Here is a 23,939-nt window from a genome sequence, read left to right as displayed (position 1 = left end):
CCCCATCACTTCCAACAGAATGAGGACAGTCCCAGTCCAAAGCGTCAGAGACTATCTGGCCAATCAGTGCTGGATCTCTCCACGGTGGCCCCACCCTCCAACCCCTCTCCACCAATGAGGCCGTGGGAGCTGCCCCACAGTCGCAGACCTCCCCCTAACCCCCACCCCCATTACCACCAGGAGCGCTGCCATACACCTGTCAGACACAGACACAGGTAAGAGACTTACCTCACCTGGTACTGTGCTCTTTAGCTTGGTTACTTTGTTCGTTTGTTAGTTAGTCGGCTAGCCAGCCAGTCAGTTAGCCAGCCAGTCAGTTAGCTAGCCAGTAAGTTAGCCAGCCAGCCAGTTAGCCAGCCACCCAGCCAGTCAGTTAGCCAGCCACCCAGCCAGCCACCCAGCCAGTCAGTTAGCCACCCAGCCAGCCAGTCAGCCAGTCAGTTAGCCAGCCAGTTAGCCAGCCAGCCAGCCAGTTAGCCAGCCAGTAAGTTAGCCAGCCAGCCAGTCAGTTAGCCAGCCAGCCAGTCAGTTAGCCAGCCAGCCAGTCAGTTAGCCAGCCAGCCAGTCAGTTAGCCAGCCAGTTAGCCACCCAGCCAGCCAGTTAGCCACCCAGCCAGCCAGTTAGCCACCCAGCCAGCCAGTTAGCCACCCAGCCAGCCAGTTAGCCACCCAGCCAGCCAGTTAGCCACCCAGCCAGCCAGTTAGCCACCCAGCCAGCCAGTTAGCCACCCAGCCAGCCAGTTAGCCACCCAGCCAGCCAGTTAGCCACCCAGCCAGCCAGTTAGCCACCCAGCCAGCCAGTTAGCCACCCAGCCAGCCAGTTAGCCACCCAGCCAGCCAGTTAGCCACCCAGCCAGCCAGTTAGCCACCCAGCCAGCCAGTTAGCCACCCAGCCAGCCAGTTAGCCACCCAGCCAGCCAGTTAGCCACCCAGCCAGCCAGTTAGCCAGTCAGCCAGTCAGTTAACCAGCCAGTTAGCCAGTCAGTCAGTTTGGAATGCTGAGCTCTAGTCAATATTGACCAGTAACATGATGATGATGATGATGATGATGATGATTGTAACTATGGTGATGACATATTGTGTTGATGTATGATACTTATCAGAATGATGAAGACTTATCTCTCCTCCCTCCTTTCCTCCAGTCCTCCAGCGCGTCGCCAGCGTGGCCGTCTCTCCCGCACCCCCCGTCACCTCCCCCCTCCTCCTCCCCACCACCCCTCCCCTCCTCCCCCCTCCATCCGACTGGACCCCCAGGACCAAAGCTACCACTACCCCCACCCCCACCAGAGCTACTCTCACCCCCCTCCTCCCCCCTACGGCCAGCCCCCAGCCCCTGCCGGTGGGGGCGTGGAGGAGCCTCGAGCGTTCCACCCCCCTGCCCTGTCTCCACGGTTACTGCACCCCGCTGTCCATCATTCTCATCAAGCAGCTCACCACCACACACAGCAGCAAGGAGCCATGGTCATGGACCTTCAGGAACAGGTTAGACTGGGAGAGGGAGGGAGGAGGGGGCCTATATTAACAGGTTAGACTGGGAGAGGGAGGGGCCTATATTAACAGGTTAGACTGGGAGAGGGAGGGGCCTATATTAACAGGTTAGACTGGGAGAGGGAGGGGCCTATATTAACAGGTTAGACTGGGAGAGGGAGGGGCCTATATTAACAGGTTAGACTGGGAGAGGGAGGGGCCTATATTAACAGGTTAGACTGGGAGAGGGAGGGGGCCTATATTAACAGGTTAGACTGGGAGAGGGAGGGAGCCTATATTAACAGGTTAGACTGGGAGAGGGAGGGAGGAGGGGGCCTATATTAACAGGTTAGACTGGGAGAGGGAGGGAGGAGGGGGCCTATATTAACAGGTTAGACTGGGAGAGGGAGGGGGCCTATATTAACAGGTTAGACTGGGAGAGGGAGGGAGGAGGGGGCCTATATTAACAGGTTAGACTGGGAGAGGGAGGGGGCCTATATTAACAGGTTAGACTGGGAGAGGGAGGGAGGAGGGGGCCTATATTAACAGGTTAGACTGGGAGAGGGAGGGGGCCTATATTAACAGGTTAGACTGGGAGAGGGAGGGAGGAGGGGGCCTATATTAACAGGTTAGACTGGGAGAGGGAGGGGGCCTATATTAACAGGTTAGACTGGGAGAGGGAGGGAGGGAGGAGGGGGCCTATATTAACAGGTTAGACTGGGAGAGGGAGGGGGCCTATATTAACAGGTTAGACTGGGAGAGGGAGCGGGCCTATATTAACAGGTTAGACTGGGAGAGGGAGGGAGGAGGGGGCCTATATTAACAGGTTAGACTGGGAGAGGGAGCGGGCCTATATTAACAGGTTAGACTGGGAGAGGGAGGGAGGAGGGGGCCTATATTAACAGGTTAGACTGGGAGAGGGAGGGGGCCTATATTAACAGGTTAGACTGGGAGAGGGAGGGGGCCTATATTAACAGGTTAGACTGGGAGAGGGAGGGGGGAGGGGGCCTATATTAACAGGTTAGACTGGGAGAGGGAGGGAGGAGGGGGCCTATATTAACAGGTTAGACTGGGAGAGGGAGGGAGGAGGGGGCCTATATTAACAGGTTAGACTGGGAGAGGGAGGGAGGAGGGGGCCTATATTAACAGGTTAGACTGGGAGAGGGAGGGAGGAGGGGGCCTATATTAACAGGTTAGACTGGGAGAGGGAGGGAGGAGGGGGCCTATATTAACAGGTTAGACTGGGAGAGGGAGGGAGGAGGGGGCCTATATTAACAGGTTAGACTGGGAGAGGGAGGGAGGAGGGGGCCTATATTAACAGGTTAGACTGGGAGAGGGAGGGAGGAGGGGGCCTATATTAACAGGTTAGACTGGGAGAGGGAGGGAGGAGGGGGCCTATATTAACAGGTTAGACTGGGAGAGGGAGGGAGGAGGGGGCCTATATTAACAGGTTAGACTGGGAGAGGGAGGGGGCCTATATTAACAGGTTAGACTGGGAGAGGGAGGGGGCCTATATTAACAGGTTAGACTGGGAGAGGGAGGGAGGAGGGGGCCTATATTAACAGGTTAGACTGGGAGAGGGAGGGAGGAGGGGGCCTATATTAACAGGTTAGACTGGGAGAGGGAGGGAGGAGGGGGCCTATATTAACAGGTTAGACTGGGAGAGGGAGGGAGGAGGGGGCCTATATTAACAGGTTAGACTGGGAGAGGGAGGGGGCCTATATTAACAGGTTAGACTGGGAGAGGGAGGGGGCCTATATTAACAGGTTAGACTGGGAGAGGGAGGGGGCCTATATTAACAGGTTAGACTGGGAGAGGGAGGGGGCCTATATTAACAGGTTAGACTGGGAGAGGGAGGGGGCCTATATTAACAGGTTAGACTGGGAGAGGGAGGGGGCCTATATTAACAGGTTAGACTGGGAGAGGGAGGGGGCCTATATTAACAGGTTAGACTGGGAGAGGGAGGGGGCCTATATTAACAGGTTAGACTGGGAGAGGGAGCGGGCCTATATTAACAGGTTAGACTGGGAGAGGGAGGGAGGGAGGGGCCTATATTAACAGGTTAGACTGGGAGAGGGAGGGGGCCTATATTAACAGGTTAGACTGGGAGAGGGAGCGGGCCTATATTAACAGGTTAGACTGGGAGAGGGAGGGAGGGAGGAGGGGGCCTATATTAACAGGTTAGACTGGGAGAGGGAGGGGGCCTATATTAACAGGTTAGACTGGGAGAGGGAGGGAGGGAGGAGGGGGCCTATATTAACAGGTTAGACTGGGAGAGGGAGGGGGCCTATATTAACAGGTTAGACTGTGAGAGGGAGGGGGCCTATATTAACAGGTTAGACTGTGAGAGGGAGGGAGGAGGGGGCCTATATTAACAGGTTAGACTGGGAGAGGGAGGGAGGAGGGGGCCTATATTAACAGGTTAGACTGGGAGAGGGAGGGGGGAGGGGGCCTATATTAACAGGTTAGACTGGGAGAGGGAGGGGGGAGCGGGCCTATATTAACAGGTTAGACTGGGAGAGGGAGCGGGCCTATATTAACAGGTTAGACTGGGAGAGGGAGGGAGGAGGGGGCCTATATTAACAGGTTAGACTGGGAGAGGGAGGGGGCCTATATTAACAGGTTAGACTGGGAGAGGGAGGGAGGAGGGGGCCTATATTAACAGGTTAGACTGGGAGAGGGAGCAGGCCTATATTAACAGGTTAGACTGGGAGAGGGAGCAGGCCTATATTAACAGGTTAGACTGGGAGAGGGAGGGAGGAGGGGGCCTATATTAACAGGTTAGACTGGGAGAGGGAGGGGGCCTATATTAACAGGTTAGACTGGGAGAGGGAGGGAGGAGGGGGCCTATATTAACAGGTTAGACTGTGAGAGGGAGGGGGCCTATATTAACAGGTTAGACTGGGAGAGGGAGGGGGCCTATATTAACAGGTTAGACTGGGAGAGGGAGCGGGCCTATATTAACAGGTTAGACTGGGAGAGGGAGGGAGGAGGGGGCCTATATTAACAGGTTAGACTGGGAGAGGGAGGGAGGAGGGGCCTATATTAACAGGTTAGACTGGGAGAGGGAGGGGGCCTATATTAACAGGTTTAGACTGGGAGAGGGAGGGGGCCTATATTAACAGGTTAGACTGGGAGAGGGAGGGGGCCTATATTAACAGGTTAGATTGGGAGAGGGAGGGGGCCTATATTAACAGGTTAGACTGGGAGAGGGAGGGAGGAGGGGGCCTATATTAACAGGTTAGACTGGGAGAGGGAGGGGGCCTATATTAACAGGTTAGACTGGGAGAGGGAGGGAGGAGGGGGCCTATATTAACAGGTTAGACTGGGAGAGGGAGCGGGCCTATATTAACAGGTTAGACTGGGAGAGGGAGGGAGGAGGGGCCTATATTAACAGGTTAGACTGGGAGAGGGAGGGGGCCTATATTAACAGGTTAGACTGGGAGAGGGAGGGAGGAGGGGGCCTATATTAACAGGTTAGACTGGGAGAGGGAGCGGGCCTATATTAACAGGTTAGACTGGGAGAGGGAGGGAGGAGGTGGCCTATATTAACAGGTTAGACTGGGAGAGGGAGGGGGCCTATATTAACAGGTTAGACTGGGAGAGGGAGGGAGGAGGGGGCCTATATTAACAGGTTAGACTGGGAGAGGGAGGGGGCCTATATTAACAGGTTAGACTGGGAGAGGGAGGGGGCCTATATTAACAGGTTAGACTGGGAGAGGGAGGGGGCCTATATTAACAGGTTAGACTGGGAGAGGGAGGGGGCCTATATTAACAGGTTAGATTGGGAGAGGGAGGGGGCCTATATTAACAGGTTAGACTGGGAGAGGGAGGGAGGAGGGGGCCTATATTAACAGGTTAGACTGGGAGAGGGAGGGGGCCTATATTAACAGGTTAGACTGGGAGAGGGAGGGGGCCTATGTTAACAGGTTAGACTGGGAGAGGGAGGGGGCCTATATTAACAGGTTAGACTGGGAGAGGGAGGGGGCCTATATTAACAGGTTAGACTGGGAGAGGGAGGGGGGAGGGGACCTGTGAGGCTTATGATATAAAATGCTAACCTCCCTGGTTATTGTAATGGTGAGAGGTCCCATAGGGTGGCGCACAATTGGACCAGCGTTGTCCGGGTTTGGCCGTCATTGTAAATAAGAATTTGTTCTTCACTGACTTTCCTAGTTAAACAAAAACTATTTTAAAAACGTATATATTAACTCTCTCTCCAACAGGCCTCAGTCCCTGTCTTCTATATAATAACTCTCTCTCTCTCTCCAACAGGCCTCAGTCCCTGTCTTCTATATAATAACTCTCTCTCTCTCTCCAACAGGCCTCTGTCCCAGTCTCCTATATATTATCTCTCTCTCTCTCCAACAGGCCTCAGTCCCAGTCTCCTATATATTATCTCTCTCTCTCTCCAACAGGCCTCTGTCCCAGTCTCCTATATATTATCTCTCTCTCTCTCCCTAACAGGCCTCAGTCCCTGTCTTCTATATAATAACTCTCTCTCTCTCTCCAACAGGCCTCTGTCCCAGTCTCCTATATATTATCTCTCTCTCTCTCCCTAACAGGCCTCAGTCCCTGTCTTCTATATAATAACTCTCTCTCTCTCTCCAACAGGCCTCTGTCCCAGTCTCCTATATATTATCTCTCTCTCTCTCCAACAGGCCTCAGTCCCAGTCTCCTATATATTATCTCTCTCTCTCTCCAACAGGCCTCTGTCCCAGTCTCCTATATATTATCTCTCTCTCTCTCCAACAGGCCTCTGTCCCAGTCTCCTATATATTATCTCTCTCTCTCTCCAACAGGCCTCTGTCCCAGTCTCCTATATATTATCTCTCTCTCTCTCCAACAGGCCTCAGTCCCAGTCTCCTATATATTATCTCTCTCTCTCTCCAACAGGCCTCAGTCCCAGTCTCCTATATATTATCTCTCTCTCTCTCCAACAGGCCTCTGTCCCAGTCTCCTATATATTATCTCTCTCTCTCTCCAACAGGCCTCAGTCCCAGTCTCCTATATATTATCTCTCTCTCTCTCCAACAGGCCTCTGTCCCAGTCTCCTATATATTATCTCTCTCTCTCTCCAACAGGCCTCTGTCCCAGTCTCCTATATATTATCTCTCTCTCTCTCCAACAGGCCTCTGTCCCAGTCTCCTATATATTATCTCTCTCTCTCTCCAACAGGCCTCAGTCCCAGTCTCCTATATATTATCTCTCTCTCTCTCCAACAGGCCTCAGTCCCAGTCTCCTATATATTATCTCTCTCTCTCTCCAACAGGCCTCTGTCCCAGTCTCCTATATATTATCTCTCTCTCTCTCCAACAGGCCTCAGTCCCAGTCTCCTATATATTATCTCTCTCTCTCCAACAGGCCTCAGTCCCAGTCTCCTATATATTATCTCTCTCTCTCTCCAACAGGCCTCAGTCCCAGTCTCCTATATATTAACTCTCTCTCTCTCCAACAGGCCTCAGTCCCATTCTCCTATATATTATCTCTCTCTCTCTCCAACAGGCCTCAGTCCCAGTCTCCTATATATTAACTCTCTCTCTCCAACAGGCCTCAGTCCCTGTCTCCTATATAATAACTCTCTCTCTCTCTCTCTCCAACAGGCCTCAGTCCCAATCTCCTATATATTATCTCTCTCTCTCTCCAACAGGCCTCAGTCCCAGTCTCCTATATATTATCTCTCTCTCTCTCCAACAGGCCTCAGTCCCAGTCTCCTATATATTATCTCTCTCTCTCTCCAACAGGCCTCAGTCCCAGTCTCCTATATATTAACTCTCTCTCTCTCCAACAGGCCTCAGTCCCAGTCTCCTATATATTAACTCTCTCTCTCTCCCTAACAGGCCTCAGTCCCAGTCTCCTATATATTAACTCTCTCTCTCTCCCTAACAGGCCTCAGTCCCAGTCTCCTATATATTAACTCTCTCTCTCTCCCTAACAGGCCTCAGTCCCAGTCTCCTATATATTAACTCTCTCTCTCTCCCTAACAGGCCTCAGTCCCAGTCTCCTATATATTAACTCTCTCTCTCTCCCTAACAGGCCTCAGTCCCAGTCTCCTATATATTAACTCTCTCTCTCTCCCTAACAGGCCTCAGTCCCAGTCTCCTATATATTAACTCTCTCTCTCTCCAACAGGCCTCAGACCCAGTCTCCTATATAATAACTCTCTCTCTCTCCAACAGGCCTCAGTCCCAGTCTCCTATATATTAACTCTCTCTCTCTCCAACAGGCCTCAGACCCAGTCTCCTATATATTAACTCTCTCTCTCTCTCTCTCTCCCTAACAGGCCTCAGTCCCAGTCTCCTATATATTAACTCTCTCTCTCTCTCTCTCTCCCTAACAGGCCTCAGTCCCAGTCTCCTATATATTAACTCTCTCTCTCTCCCTAACAGGCCTCAGTCCCAGTCTCCTATATATTATCTCTCTCTCTCCCTAACAGGCCTCAGTCCCAGTCTCCTATATATTAACTCTCTCTCTCTCCCTAACAGGCCTCAGTCCCAGTCTCCTATATAATAACTCTCTCTCTCTCTCCAACAGGCCTCAGTCCCAGTCTCCTATACGGTGACTCCTGTCCCTTCTCATCATGGTCTGGTAGCTCCTCTATATACAGGACAGCACCTCCCTCCTGTCTGTTCCTCTCAACAACAGATCCCAGCATGCAGTGTGGTCTTCAGTACAGGACAACACTACCACCCTGTGAGTAGAGACAGTATAGTGTGTGTGGTCTTCAGGACAACACTACCACCCTGTGAGTAGAGACAGTAGTGTGTGTGTGTGACCACCTTGGGTCTTAACGACAGTCCGTCAGCTATCATACCCGTCAGCTATCATACCCGTCAGCTATCATACCAGTCTGTCTACCTATCATTCTACTCCTTGGTCTGGTACCAGTCTGTCTAGCTATCATTCCACTCCTTGGTCTAGTCTGGTACCAGTCTGCTATCATACCAGTCTGTCTAGCTATCATTCCACTCCTTGGTCTAGTCTGGTACCAGTCTGCTATCATACCAGTCTGTCTACCTATCATTCCACTCCTTGGTCTAGTCTGGTACCAGTCTGCTATCATACCAGTCTGTCTAGCTATCATTCCACTCCTTGGTCTAGTCTGGTACCAGTCTGCTATCATACCAGTCTGTCTAGCCATCATTCCACTCTTAGTCTAGTCTGGTACCAGTCAGTCTAGCTATCATTCTACTCCTTGGTCTAGTCTGGTACCAGTCTGCTATCATACCAGTCTGTCTAGCTATCATTCCACTCCTTGGTCTAGTCTGGTACCAGTCAGCTATCATTCCACTCCTTGGTCTAGTCTGGTACCAGTCTGCTATCATACCAGTCTGTCTAGCTATCATTCCACTCCTTGGTCTAGTCTGGTACCAGTCAGCTATCATTCCACTCCTTGGTCTAGTCTGGTACCAGTCTGCTATCATACCACTCCTTGGTCTAGTCTGGTACCAGTCAGCTATCATACCACTCCTTGGTCTAGTCTGGTACCAGCCTGTCAGCTATCATACCACTCCTTTGTCTAGTCTGGGTACCAGTCAGCTATCATTCCACTCCTTGGTCTAGTCTGGTACCAGCCTGTCAGCTATCATTCCACTCCTTGGTCTGGGTACCAGTCAGCTATCATTCTACTCCTTGGTCTAGTCTGGGTACCAGTCTGTCTAGCCATCATTCCTGTCCCCTGGTGTAATGATGTTGCTATGCTTGTTGCTGTTTCCTGTCCCCCGGTGTAATGATGTTGATATGCTTGTTGGTGTTTCCTGTCCCCTGTTGTAATGACGTTAATATGCTTGTTGGTGTTTCCTGTCCCCCGGTGTAATGATGTTGCTATGCTTGTTGGTGTTTCCTGTCCCCTGGTGTAATGATGTTGCTATGCTTGTTGGTGTTTCCTGTCCTCTGGTGTAATGACGTTGCTATGCTTGTTGGAGTTTGCTGTCCCCTGGTGGCAGAAATAATTAAATGCAGATATGTCATTGTCATTCACAGTATCAAACCTCACTTTCTCTCTCTCTCTCAGATACTGGGGGCGTGTTCGGTGCAGCATTTACCTGTGCCCTACTCCTTTCCCTCCCTCCTCTCCAATGATCCTCCTTTCCTCCTCCCCCCTCCCCACCTCTCTCACCACCCCCCTCACCTCCCTCCACCTGGACACTTCCTTCCCTTCCCGACACAACAGTCCAGATCGGTAAGAAACGCATCTCTCTTGATTTTCATTATAATCAGGAGTTGTATTTATGACGTTTTCTCCAAGGATCCAATCTAGTTTGGTCATTACATCTATTGCATGATATTAAAAACAATCGTGTGCCGCCCTGTGGGACTACCCAGGCCCTTTAACCATTAAGGTAGTGGTGCCGTCCAGGCCCATTAAGGTAGTGGTGCTGTCCAGGCCCATTAAGGTAGTGGTGCTGTCCAGGCCCATTAAGGTAGTGGTGCCGTCCAGGCCCATTAAGGTAGTGGTGCCGTCCAGGCCCATTAAGGTAGTGGTGCCGTCCAGGCCCATTAAGGTAGTGGTGCCGCCCAGGCCCATTAAGGTAGTGGTGCCGCCCAGGCCCATTAAGGTAGTGGTGCCGCCCAGGCCCATTAAGGTAGTGGTGCCGCCCAGGCCCATTAAGGTAGTGGTGCCGCCCAGGCCCTCTAACCATTAAGGTAGTGGTGCAGTCCCTATGACCCTTCATAGCCCTTTTTGTATGCTTATGACCCTACATAACCCTTTGTATCCCTGTCATAGCCGTTGCAGAGGATAGAGAACGAGGTGGAGCTGCTTGGAGAGCACCTGTCTGTGGGAGGGGGGTTCAACTACCCTCATGGAGGACACCACCCCTCCTCCCTGCCCCCCTCCACACCCCTCCAGTTCCTGTCTCATCACGACTCCCTGTCACAGGAGCTGTTCGGAGTGGTAAGACGCCCCCCCCCAACCCCCAGTACCTCGCTCACCCTTCCTCCCCCCCCCCCCCCCCCCCCCCCCCCTCTCCAGTTCCTGTCTCATCACGACTCCCTGTCACAGGAGCTGTTCGGAGTGGTAAGACGCCCCCCCCCCCCCCCCCCCAACCCCCAGTACCTCGCTCACCCTTCCTCCCCCCCCACCCCTCCAGTTCCTGTCTCATCTCGACTCCCTGTCACAGGAGCTGTTTGCACATACCTCATGCTAGCCATCAACACTCCTACCCAATGGCTGTCTTGCACGGCCACTCGTTTAAGTATTTATAATGGATCCCCATTAGTTCCTGTTGCCAAGGCAGCAGCTACTCTTCCTGGGATTTATTATGGATCCCCATTAGTTCCTGCCAAGGCAGCAGGTACTCTTCCTGGGATTTATTATGGATCCCCATTAGTTCCTGCCAAGGTAGCAGGTACTCTTCCTGGGGTTTATTATGGATCCCCATTAGTTCCTGCCAAGGTAGCAGGTACTCTTCCTGGGATTTATTATGGATCCCCATTAGTTCCTGCCAAGGTAGCAGGTACTCTTCCTGGTGTTTATTATGGATCCCCGTTAGTTCCTGCCAAGGCAGCAGGTACTCTTCCTGGGGTTTATTATGGATCCCCATTAGTTCCTGCCAAGGCAGCAGGTACTCTTCCTGGGGTTTATTATGGATCCCCATTAGTTCCTGCCAAGGCAGCAGCTACTCTTCCTGGGATTTATTATGGATCCCCATTAGTTCCTGCCAAGGCAGCAGCTACTCTTCCTGGGGTTTATTATGGATCCCCATTAGTTCCTGCCAAGGCAGCAGCTACTCTTCCTGGGGTCCAGCAGAATTAAGGCAGTTATGCATTTTTTTTAAACTATACAATGCATTCACAACAGATTTCACAACATGTTACAATAACAGTATATTACACACACACACACACACACACGGAGAACAACATGTCCTCGTCTCTATGAAGGGTTCTTACCGTTCCTTCTTCTGTCCCTCTCCCAGCCGTACCCCCACTTCATGCCTCGGCGAATCACAGGGCGTCGTTACCGCTCCCAGCAGACCGTGCCCCCGCCCCCCTACCACCCAGGCTTCCTGCCTTACTTCCTGTGAGTACTTCTTCTTCTCTTGTTGTTGTAGCAGCACCTGGTATGCAGTACACGTTGGAATAAATCATGGGTTTATATGGTATAATACTGTATAATCTTATATTAGGCATGGTGATCATTTTGTTTATTTAAATGTATCTCCTCTCCCCCTCTTCTCTCTCTCCCCTCTCTCTCCCTCTCTCTCCATCTCTCTCCATCTCTCTCCCTTTCCTGTCTCACAGGTCGATGCTTCCAGTGGGTCCTACAGTCGGTCCTACCATCAGTCTAGAGTTAGATGTGGATGATGGAGAGGTAGAGAATTATGAAGTAAGCTAGCTACATCTATATGGTCTAGCGTAGTGGAGGTAAGCTAGCCACAGAGCTAACTATACATCTATATGGTGTAGAGGAGGTAAGCTAGCCACAGAGCTAACTATACATCTATATGGTGTAGAGGAGGTAAGCTAGCCACAGAGCTAACTATACATCTATATGGTGTAGTGGAGGTAAGCTAGCCACAGAGCTAACTATACATCTATATGGTGTAGTGGAGGTAAGCTAGCCACAGAGCTAACTATACATCTATATAGTCTAGTGTAGTGGAGGTAAGCTAGCCACAGAGCTAACTATACATCTATATGGTCTAGTGTAGTGGAGGTAAGCTAGCCACAGAGCTAACTATACATCTATATGGTGTAGTGGAGGTAAGCTAGCCACAGAGCTAACTATACATCTATATGGTCTAGTGGAGGTAAGCTAGCCACAGAGCTAACTATACAACTATATGGTCTAGTCAACTCTAATGTAGTGGAGGTAGTTTTAATGAACTACAGTCTGGTGTTGCCTGAAGCATCTAGCCTCGTGTTAGTTCCAATAGCTAATGCCTAGGCTTCAGCTCAGTGGGCTAAACAGATTAAAACCGGTTGATTAGTGTGTAGATGTACACTATGCAGAACATGATTGTGTCTATCAATCCCAATGCTGTTATGTCCTCATGGCTGAAAGCACCTAGGGTAGATGGGAGGACAATAGGCTCTTCTCTGACCTTTAACCCCCCCTGTCTGACCTCCAGGCCCTGTTGAACCTAGCAGAGCGTCTGGGCGAGGCTAAACCCAGAGGACTGACCAAGGCTGACATAGAACAACTTCCCTCCTACCGCTTCAACCCCAACAACCACCAATCAGAACAGACACTGTGAGTAGAGTCCCTTCAACAACCACCAATCAGAAGAGACACTGTGAGTAGAGTCCCTTCAACAACCACCAATCAGAACAGACACTGTGAGTAGAGTCCCTTCAACAACCACCAATCAGAACAGACACTGTGTGTAGAGTCCCTTCAACAACCACCAATCAGAACAGACACTGTGAGTAGAGCCCCTTCAACAACCACCAATCAGAACAGACACTGTGAGTAAAGTCCCTTCAACCCCAACAACCACCAATCAGAACAGACACTGTGAGTAGAGTCCCTTCAACCCCAACAACCACCAATCAGAACAGACACTGTGAGTAGAGTCCCTTCAACAACCACCAATCAGAACAGACACTGTGAGTAGAGTCCCTTCAACAACAACCACCACCAGTCAGAACAGACACTGTGAGTAGAGTCCCTTCAACCCCAACAACCACCACCAGTCAGAACAGACACTGTGAGTAGAGTCCCTTCAACCCCAACAACCACCAATCAGAACAGACACTGTGAGTAGAGTCCCTTCAACCCCAACAACCACCAATCAGAACAGACACTGTGAGTAGAGTCCCTTCAACCCCAACAACCACCAATCAGAACAGACACTGTGAGTAGAGTCCCTTCAACAACCACCAATCAGAACAGACACTGTGAGTAGAGTCCCTTCAACAACCACCAATCAGAACAGACACTGTGAGTAGAGTCCCTTCAACAACCACCAATCAGAACAGACACTGTGAGTAGAGTCCCTTCAACAACCACCAATCAGAACAGACACTGTGAGTAGAGTCCCTTCAACAACCACCAATGAGTAAGGTACTTTAACGTTGTCTCTCTGTTCCAGGTGTGTATGTTGTATCTCTGTTCCAGGTGTGTATGTTGTATCAACGTTGTCTCTCTGTTCCAGGTGTGTATGTTGTATCAACGTTGTCTCTCTGTTCCAGGTGTGTATGTTGTTTCAACGTTGTCTCTCTGTTCCAGGTGTGTATGTTGTATCAACGTTGTCTCTCTGTTCCAGGTGTGTATGTTGTATCAACGTTGTCTCTCTGTTCCAGGTGTGTATGTTGTATCAACGTTGTCTCTCTGTTCCAGGTGTGTATGTTGTATCTCTGTTCCAGGTGTGTATGTTGTATCAACGTTGTCTCTCTGTTCCAGGTGTGTATGTTGTATCAACGTTGTCTCTCTGTTCCAGGTGTGTATGTTGTTTCAACGTTGTCTCTCTGTTCCAGGTGTGTATGTTGTATCAACGTTGTCTCTCTGTTCCAGGTGTGTATGTTGTATCAACGTTGTCTCTCTGTTCCAGGTGTGTATGTTGTATCAACGTTGTCTCTCTGTTCCAGGTGTGTATGTTGTATCAACGTTGTCTCTCTGTTCCAGGTGTGTATGTTGTATCAACGTTGTCTCTCTGTTCCAGGTGTGTATGTTGTATCAACGTTGTCTCTCTGTTCCAGGTGTGTATGTTGTATCAACGTTGTCTCTCTGTTCCAGGTGTGTATGTTGTATCAACGTTGTCTCTCTGTTCCAGGTGTGTATGTTGTATCAACGTTGTCTCTCTGTTCCAGGTGTGTATGTTGTATCAACGTTGTCTCTCTGTTCCAGGTGTGTATGTTGTATCAACGTTGTCTCTCTGTTCCAGGTGTGTATGTTGTATCAACGTTGTCTCTCTGTTCCAGGTGTGTATGTTGTATCAACGTTGTCTCTCTGTTCCAGGTGTGTATGTTGTATCAACGTTGTCTCTCTGTTCCAGGTGTGTATGTTGTATCAACGTTGTCTCTCTGTTCCAGGTGTGTATGTTGTATCAACGTTGTCTCTCTGTTCCAGGTGTGTATGTTGTATCAACGTTGTCTCTCTGTTCCAGGTGTGTATGTTGTATCAACGTTGTCTCTCTGTTCCAGGTGTGTATGTTGTATCAACGTTGTCTCTCTGTTCCAGGTGTGTATGTTGTATCAACGTTGTCTCTCTGTTCCAGGTGTGTATGTTGTATCAACGTTGTCTCTCTGTTCCAGGTGTGTATGTTGTATCACGTTGTCTCTCTGTTCCAGGTGTGTATGTTGTATCAACGTTGTCTCTCTGTTCCAGGTGTGTATGTTGTATCAACGTTGTCTCTCTGTTCCAGGTGTGTATGTTGTATCAACGTTGTCTCTCTGTTCCAGGTGTGTATGTTGTATCAACGTTGTCTCTCTGTTCCAGGTGTGTATGTTGTATCAACGTTGTCTCTCTGTTCCAGGTGTGTATGTTGTATCAACGTTGTCTCTCTGTTCCAGGTGTGTATGTTGTATCAACGTTGTCTCTCTGTTCCAGGTGTGTATGTTGTATCAACGTTGTCTCTCTGTTCCAGGTGTGTATGTTGTATCAACGTTGTCTCTCTGTTCCAGGTGTGTATGTTGTATCAACGTTGTCTCTCTGTTCCAGGTGTGTATGTTGTATCAACGTTGTCTCTCTGTTCCAGGTGTGTATGTTGTATCAACGTTGTCTCTCTGTTCCAGGTGTGTATGTTGTATCAACGTTGTCTCTCTGTTCCAGGTGTGTATGTTGTATCAACGTTGTCTCTCTGTTCCAGGTGTGTATGTTGTATCAACGTTGTCTCTCTGTTCCAGGTGTGTATGTTGTATCAACGTTGTCTCTCTGTTCCAGGTGTGTATGTTGTATCAACGTTGTCTCTCTGTTCCAGGTGTGTATGTTGTATCAACGTTGTCTCTCTGTTCCAGGTGTGTATGTTGTATCAACGTTGTCTCTCTGTTCCAGGTGTGTATGTTTGTATCAACGTTGTCTCTCTGTTCCAGGTGTGTATGTTGTATCAACGTTGTCTCTCTGTTCCAGGTGTGTATGTTGTATCAACGTTGTCTCTCTGTTCCAGGTGTGTATGTTGTATCAACGTTGTCTCTCTGTTCCAGGTGTGTGTGTTGTATTAACGTTGTCTCTCTGTTCCAGGTGCGTGGTGTGTATGTGTGACTTTGAGTCTCGTCAGCTGCTAAGAGTCCTCCCCTGTAACCATGAGTTCCACACCAAGTGTGTTGACAAGTGGCTCAAGGTGAGACAGATGGTGATATATCTATACAAGATGGTGATATATCTATACAAGATGGTGATATATCTATACAAGATGGTGATATATCTATACAAGATGGTGATATATCTATACAAGATGGTGATATATCTATACAAGAGGCTTTAACAGACACAGATGGTGATATATCTATACAAGAGGCTTTATTTAACAGACAGATGGTGATATATCTATACAAGAGGCTTTATTTAACAGACAGAGATGGTGATATATCTATACAAGAGGCTTTAACAGACAGACAGATGGTGATATATCTATACAAGAGGCTTTAACAGACAGACAGATGGTGATATATCTATACAAGAGGCTTTAACAGACAGGCAGATGGTGATATATCTATACAAGAGGCTTTAACAGACAGGCAGATGGTGATATATCTATACAAGAGGCTTTAACAGACAGGCAGATGGTGATATATCTATACAAGAGGCTTTAACAGACAGGCAGATGGTGATATATCTATACAAGAGGCTTTAACAGACAGATGGTGATATATCTATACAAGAGGCTTTAACAGACAGGCAGATGGTGATATATCTATACAAGAGGCTTTAACAGACAGATGGTGATATATCTATACAAGAGGCTTTATTTAACAGGCAGATGGTGATATATCTATACAAGAGGCTTTATTTAACAGGCAGATGGTGATATATCTATACAAGAGGCTTTATTTAACAGACAGATGGTGATATATCTATACAAGAGGCTTTAACAGACAGGCAGATGGTGATATATCTATACAAGAGGCTTTAACAGACAGAGATGGTGATATATCTATACAAGATGGTGATATATCTATACAAGATGGTGATATATCTATACAAGATGGTGATATATCTATACAAGATGGTGATATATCTATACAAGATGGTGATATATCTATACAAGAGGCTTTAACAGACAGAGATGGTGATATATCTATACAAGAGGCTTTAACAGACAGACAGATGGTGATATATCTATACAAGAGGCTTTATTTAACAGACAGATGGTGATATATCTATACAAGAGGCTTTATTTAACAGACAGATGGTGATATATCTATACAAGAGGCTTTAACAGACAGACAGATGGTGATATATCTATACAAGAGGCTTTAACAGACAGGCAGATGGTGATATATCTATACAATAGGCTTTATTTAACAGGCAGATGGTGATATATCTATACAAGAGGCTTTAACAGACAGACAGAGATGGTGATATATCTATACAAGAGGCTTTATTTAACAGGCAGATGGTGATATATCTATACAAGAGGCTTTAACAGACAGACAGAGATGGTGATATATCTATACAAGAGGCTTTAACAGACAGATGGTGATATATCTATACAAGAGGCTTTATTTAACAGGCAGATGGTGATATATCTATACAAGAGGCTTTAACAGACAGATGGTGATATATCTATACAAGAGGCTTTAACAGACAGACAGATGGTGATATATCTATACAAGAGGCTTTATTTAACAGACAGATGGTGATATATCTATACAAGAGGCTTTATTTAACAGGCAGATGGTGATATATCTATACAAGAGGCTTTAACAGACAGGCAGATGGTGATATATCTATACAAGAGGCTTTAACAGACAGAGATGGTGATATATCTATACAAGAGGCTTTAACAGACAGAGATGGTGATATATCTATACAAGAGGCTTTAACCGACACAGATGGTGATATATCTATACAAGAGGCTTTAACAGACAGATGGTGATATATCTATACAAGAGGCTTTAACAGACAGATGGTGATATATCTATACAAGAGGCTTTATTTAACAGACACAGATGGTGATATATCTATACAAGAGGCTTTAACAGACAGACAGATGGTGATATATCTATACAAGAGGCTTTAACAGACAGATGGTGATATATCTATACACGAGGCTTTAACAGACAGAGATGGTGATATATCTATACAAGAGGCTTTAACAGACAGACAGATGGTGATATATCTATACAAGAGGCTTTATTTAACAGACAGATGGTGATATATCTATACAATAGGCTTTATTTAACAGGCAGATGGTGATATATCTATACAAGAGGCTTTAACAGACAGACAGATGGTGATATATCTATACAAGAGGCTTTAACAGACAGGCAGATGGTGATATATCTATACAATAGGCTTTATTTAACAGGCAGATGGTGATATATCTATACAAGAGGCTTTAACAGACAGATGGTGAGACAGGCAGATGGTGATATATCTATACAAGAGGCTTTATTTATCAGACAGATGGTGATATATCTATACAAGAGGCTTTAACAGACAGATGGTGATATATCTATACAAGAGGCTTTAACAGACAGATGGTGATATATCTATACAAGAGGCTTTATTTATCAGACAGATGGTGATATATCTATACAATAGGCTTTAACAGACAGATGGTGATATATCTATACAAGATGGTGATATATCTATACAAGAGGCTTTAACAGACAGATGGTGATATATCTATACAAGAGGCTTTAACAGACAGACAGAGATGGTGATATATCTATACAAGAGGCTTTAACAGACAGATGGTGATATATCTATACAAGAGGCTTTAACAGACAGATGGTGATATATCTATACAAGAGGCTTTATTTAACAGACAGAGATGGTGATATATCTATACAAGAGGCTTTAACAGACAGACAGAGATGGTGATATATCTATACAAGAGGCTTTAACAGTTAGACAGCACAACTAGCTGAAACAGTGTTTTGATCAGGTATCAGGTCTTCATTCTACGTACAGTTGAATTCTACAAGCTTTGTCATGCACTGTAAAGTGATCATCGTGTATGACTAGTAGATTCGTCTCTGTCTCTCTCCAGGCTAACAGAACGTGTCCCATCTGTCGGGCGGACGCCTCCGAAGTCCATCGGGATTCTGAATGACCTACGACCTCGAGCCCCACAGATCTAGGATCCGCTCAGCCTCCCCACATCCTAACCTGACGCATTAGGGAGTGGAGGGAAACACAACAGGCCTTAGATCAGTGTCTTGGAGCAATGCCCCCCCCCCCCCCCCTCCCCTCCCCTCCGCCAAGTGAACTCTTTAAGAAATAGACTGTCTTCTTCCTATGATGATGGTATTCTAATAATGGCCTTTTGACTGACACACAGACACACACACACACACACACACGTACGAGGGGCAGTTGGACTTCCCCCTTTTGTACTGTCTTACCTTCCTGAGTCATGATTGGAGTTGTCATATGAACGGCTGTGGAGAAACTCAGACGTGTGTCGTTGTCCTGACTAACCCAGTGGAGGAAATGGAAGCCCAAAGATTCTGACCATTATGACATCATCATCATCGTTGTTGTTGTTGTTGTTCATATGAATATTCTGGTGGTGATGAATCATTCAGAACCTGGATTGAGATGTGTCTTCACTAGTGGGGTGATTTTGGTTTATTAGGGCACTTTTTTTTCTTCATTTTTTACAAAAAAAAATTTAAAGTGTGTGTGCTGTTGCACTCCTACAAAACACATCTACAATGTGTGTCCAACTGAAATGGAGAGAGAACGGAGGACAATACAATCTTTACATTGTTGTTAGTGTTGGTTTATGATTTGGTTAGAGGAAGGTGGGCAGACATATAGCGTTGTCAGTAATGGGGAAAGTGTTTTTGTTTAGAACAGCAATGTGTGTTATTTATTTATGCAGTGCAGTACACTGCCCTTTCTGCTCTGATTGGTCGATGCTGTGCACTGAGAACGGAAGGGGAGGGGCTTCCAGGGAGGACAAGGACAACAGAACCAGGGTAGTTGAGGAAGGGGAGGGGCTTCCAGGGAGGACAAGGACAACAGAACCAGGGTAGTTGAGGAAGGGGAGGGGCTTCCAGGGAGGAGAAGGGCAACAGAACCAGGGTAGTTGAGGAAGGGGAGGGGCTTCCAGGGAGGAGAAGGGCAACAGAACCAGGGTAGTTGAGGAAGGGGAGGGGCTTCCAGGGAGGAGAAGGGCAACAGAACCAGGGTAGTTGAGGAAGGGGAGGGGCTTCCAGGGAGGAGAAGGGCAACAGAACCAGGGTAGTTGAGGAAGGGGAGGGGCTTCCAGGGAGGAGAAGGGCAACAGAACCAGGGTAGTTGAGGAAGGGGAGGGGCTTCCAGGGAGGAGAAGGGCAACAGAACCAGGGTAGTTGAGGAAGGGGAGGGGCTTCCAGGGAGGAGAAGGGCAACAGAACCAGGGTAGTTGAGGAAGGGGAGGGGCTTCCAGGGAGGAGAAGGGCAACAGAACCAGGGTAGTTGAGGAAGGGGAGGGGCTTCCAGGGAGGAGAAGGGCAACAGAACCAGGGTAGTTGAGGAAGGGGAGGGGCTTCCAGGGAGGAGAAGGGCAACAGAACCAGGGTAGTTGAGGAAGGGGAGGGGCTTCCGGGGAGAAGGGCAACAGAACCAGGGTAGTTGAGGAAGTGGAGGGGCTTCCGGGGAGGAGAAGGGCAACAGAACCAGGGTAGTTGAGGAAGGGGAGGTTCTTCTCTCTTATCACTCCTCTCTATCACCTTTCTCTTCTTTTTCCCACTCCATCCCCTCCTCTCTCTCTACTTTTCTGTTCACTCACTCCATGTTTCAGAGAGATGGATCAGCCTCCGTTATCTCGGCTTTCTCTCTCTCTCTCACACACACTCACCCACTGAATGCACCCCCCCCCCACGCAGCACAGGAGTGTGTGTGCGCTGATATGAATCGATGCTAAACGTCCGACATTTGTGTTATTGGTCAGTTACTTAAGAAGAAATATGATAGTGGTCAAATCTCAAATGAAACCATCTATCTATCTATTGGTTCCAAGACCAAACGTAATTAACTCTTTAAGAAATACTCTGGAGAATAAAAGGGGGTCATTTTGAGATACAACCAACGTTGTTCACTGGTCGTTCAGATCACATTGACAAGGTGAGATTATCTGAAGTTTAGTTTTAAGGCACAATAATAATAATAATGATGGTGATGATGATGATTGTAGTGTGGTAGTATCACAGTTAAGGGTTTAACTCCTTGGTAAAAAAAAAGGGACATGTGTTTTGCCTGTCGACCCACGAGTGAGAAGATCAGTGCCTGGTTTCACTCATTCCTTCACAACTACAATGACTCTTCTGTTCAGTCTCCATTCATCCACTCTTCCTCCTGTAGGATGCTTCTCACCCCCCTCCCCCTTTCTCTCGGTCCCCTCTTCCTCCTGTAGGATGCTTCTCACCCCCCTCCCCCTTTCTCTCGGTCCCCTCTTCCTCCTGTAGGATGCTTCTCACCCCCCTCCCCCTTTCTCTCGGTCCCCTCTTCCTCCTGTAGGATGCTTCTCACCCCCCTCCCCCCTTCTCTCTGTCCCCTCTTCCTCCTGTAGGATGCTTCTCACCCCCCTCCCCCCTTCTCTCGGTCCCTTCATCCCCTCTTCCTCCTGTAGGATGCTTCTCACCCCCCTCCCCCTTTCTCTCGGTCCCCTCTTCCTCCTGTAGGATACTTCTCACCCCCCTCCCCCTTTCTCTCTGTCCCCTCTTCCTCCTGTAGGATGCTTCTCACCCCCCTCCCCCTTTCTCTCTGTCCCCTCTTCCTCCTGTAGGATGCTTCTCACCCCCCTCCCCCTTTCTCTCTGTCCCCTCGTCCTCCTGTAGGATGCTTCTCACCCCCCTCCCCCTTTCTCTCGGTCCCCTCTTCCTCCTGTAGGATGCTTCTCACCCCCTCCCCCTTTCTCTCGGTCCCTTCATCACCTCTTCCTCCTGTAGGATGCTTCTCACCCCCCTCCCCCTTTCTCTCGGTCCCTTCATCCCCTCTTCCTCCTGTAGGATGCTTCTCACCCCCCCTCCCCCTTTCTCTCTGTCCCCTCTTCCTCCTGTAGGATGCTTCTCACCCCCCCTCCCCCTTTCTCTCGGTCCCCTCTTCCTCCTGTAGGATGCTTCTCACCCCCCTCCCCCTTTCTCTCAGTCCCCTCTTCCTCCTGTAGGATGCTTCTCAGCCCCTCCCCTTTCTCTCGGTCCCTTCATCACCTCTTCCTCCTGTAGGATGCTTCTCACCCCCTCCCCCTTTCTCTCGGTCCCTTCTTAATCCCCCCTCCCCATTTTCCACTGTGTCCTCTGTCTACCCAGTGTCTTTAGAAGTAGTCCTTATTAACTGCTGTCATAAGCCCTACATAAGGCTGTCTTAACATGCACAATGTCACCCTATGTCAAGTTCATGTCCTGGCTTCCTACTGTCCTTCACCCACACGGTGTCACGATTCACATTCGATGTCAGGCTCACAGCAACCTTAAGTAGGCCTTACGACAGTCTTATGTAGGCCTTACGACAGTCTTATGTAGGCCTTACGACAGTCTTATGTAGGCCTTACGACAGTCTTATGTAGGCCTTACGACAGTCTTATGTAGGCCTTACGACAGTCTTATGTAGGCCTTACGACAGTCTTATGTAGGCCTTACGACAGTCTTATGTAGGCCTTACGACAGTCTTATGTAGGCCTTACGACAGTCTTAAGTAGGGCCTTACGACATCTAGTAGATGGGGAAGGTTGTAATTAAACCATGTCAGCCAGGCACCTGCAGTGTCCTAATATGTAAGAGATGCCTTTTTAAAACCCAGATTTACCCTCCTTAAAGCCATGTCACCAGTAGGTGGGTTAATGACCTTTTAGATCAGCGTTTAGCTGGGACAGGGTCTTCACCCTACACGTTGAAAATAAACCATTCTCTCCAGTGTCCGATGTTGTCAGCTCAGCGTTTTAAAGGCTCCGAGTTCTTGGCCGTAGCTATGGCAACCGGGTTTGAAAAAGCTTCAGTTCTCCTGTTCTGTTTTTTTTTTTGTTTCCTGGTTTTAAAGGTGTTCTACTGTCGTCATGGCGTCCATTGTTTCGTAGGATTCTAATTATTGTTATTGTTTCTCCTGCTTGGTACACGACTAGCAGTTACCTCATTTGTCTCTTGATGTATATTCAGATACAAATATAGGACTTTCTGAATTCAGCTTTTCATATTGTTAATTTTTTTTCTCTTACCATTTGTGTCGTTGGGTTGTTTTATAAAAAAAAAAAAAAGAAGGTATCATTTATTATTAACATGACGTTGGTAGCTTTCTTCTCCATAATGTATCATATCTGTAACCAAAATCATTTTGAAGGCTTGATATTGCAAATTTTTAACAAACATTTGTACATTTTTAATGAGAGTTATTAATAGTGAGGCGTTTACTAAGTGGTGAAATGAATTGTTATTTTTAATCCCCAGTCTTTTTGGATTTCAAAGGCTGCTTCTATAATAAATGTAGAATTACCAAATCATGGTCTGTTCTCCTTTTCTCTCACATTCTGTCTGTTCTGTTCAACTTCCTGTCCTCCTGAGGAGGGGCGGGTTTAACTTCATTTAACTGTGGAATGGCATCTCTTTAGAAACTGGTAAGAGGGGACTAGTTACTGTCTGTTCTACTCCTATATAAAGTACAGAGGGGACTAGTTACTGTCTGTTCTAGTCCTATATAAAGTACAGAGGGGACTAGTTACTGTCTGTTCTACTCCTATATAAAGTACAGAGGGGACTAGTTACTGTCTGTTCTAGTCCTATATAAAGCACAGAGGGGACTAGTTACTGTCTGTTCTAGTCCTATATAAAGCACAGAGGGGACTAGTTACTGTCTGTTCTAGTCCTATATAAAGCACAGAGGGGACTAGTTACTGTCTGTTCTAGTCCTATATAAAGCACAGAGGGGACTAGTTACTGTCTGTTCTAGTCCTATATAAAGCACAGAGGGGACTAGTTACTGTCTGTTCTACTCCTATATAAAGCACAGAGGGGACTAGTTACTGTCTGTTCTAGTCCTATATAAAGTACAGAGGAGACTAGTTACTGTCTGTTCTAGTCCTATATAAAGCACAGAGGGGACTAGTTACTGTCTGTTCTAGTCCTATATAAAGCACAGAGGGGACTAGTTACTGTCTGTTCTAGTCCTATATAAAGCACAGAGGGGACTAGTTACTGTCTGTTCTAGTCCTATATAAAGTACAGAGGGGACTAGTTACTGTCTGTTCTACTCCTATATAAAGTACAGAGGAGACTAGTTACTGTCTGTTCTAGTCCTATATAAAGCACAGAGGGGACTAGTTACTGTCTGTTCTAGTCCTATATAAAGTACAGAGGGGACTAGTTACTGTCTGTTCTAGTCCTATATAAAGTACAGAGGGGACTAGTTACTGTCTGTTCTAGTCCTATATAAAGTACAGAGG

The 23,939-nt window shown here is 47.8% G+C and overlaps 1 protein-coding gene across 3 annotated transcripts in view; it reads left to right on the top strand.

The window, feature by feature from the left end:
* Window positions 1-22,997, top strand: part of rnf38 (ring finger protein 38) — a 54,171-nt gene extending 31,174 nt beyond the window's left edge. The window contains exons 4-13 of one of the 3 annotated variants that reach the window (XM_031814790.1): window positions 19-215; window positions 1,143-1,482; window positions 8,002-8,160; window positions 9,482-9,649; window positions 10,196-10,363; window positions 11,388-11,491; window positions 11,713-11,797; window positions 12,543-12,664; window positions 15,593-15,692; window positions 18,570-22,997. In XM_031814790.1, coding sequence (XP_031670650.1) covers window positions 19-215; window positions 1,143-1,482; window positions 8,002-8,160; window positions 9,482-9,649; window positions 10,196-10,363; window positions 11,388-11,491; window positions 11,713-11,797; window positions 12,543-12,664; window positions 15,593-15,692; window positions 18,570-18,632 — 1,506 coding nt within the window. In that variant the 3' untranslated portion in view covers window positions 18,633-22,997. The remainder of the gene's footprint in view (window positions 1-18; window positions 216-1,142; window positions 1,483-8,001; window positions 8,161-9,481; window positions 9,650-10,195; window positions 10,364-11,387; window positions 11,492-11,712; window positions 11,798-12,542; window positions 12,665-15,592; window positions 15,693-18,569) is intronic. The other 2 variants (XM_031814792.1, XM_031814791.1) reach the window with 2 other exon arrangements.
* The last annotated feature ends 942 nt before the right edge of the window (window positions 22,998-23,939 follow it).

Source organism: Oncorhynchus kisutch, unplaced genomic scaffold, assembly GCF_002021735.2.
Source record: "Oncorhynchus kisutch isolate 150728-3 unplaced genomic scaffold, Okis_V2 Okis07a-Okis12b_hom, whole genome shotgun sequence".
Taxonomy (NCBI): Eukaryota; Metazoa; Chordata; class Actinopteri; order Salmoniformes; family Salmonidae; genus Oncorhynchus; species Oncorhynchus kisutch.
Note: the sequence above shows the minus strand (reverse complement) of the source record. Positions and strands in the feature narration are given on the sequence as shown.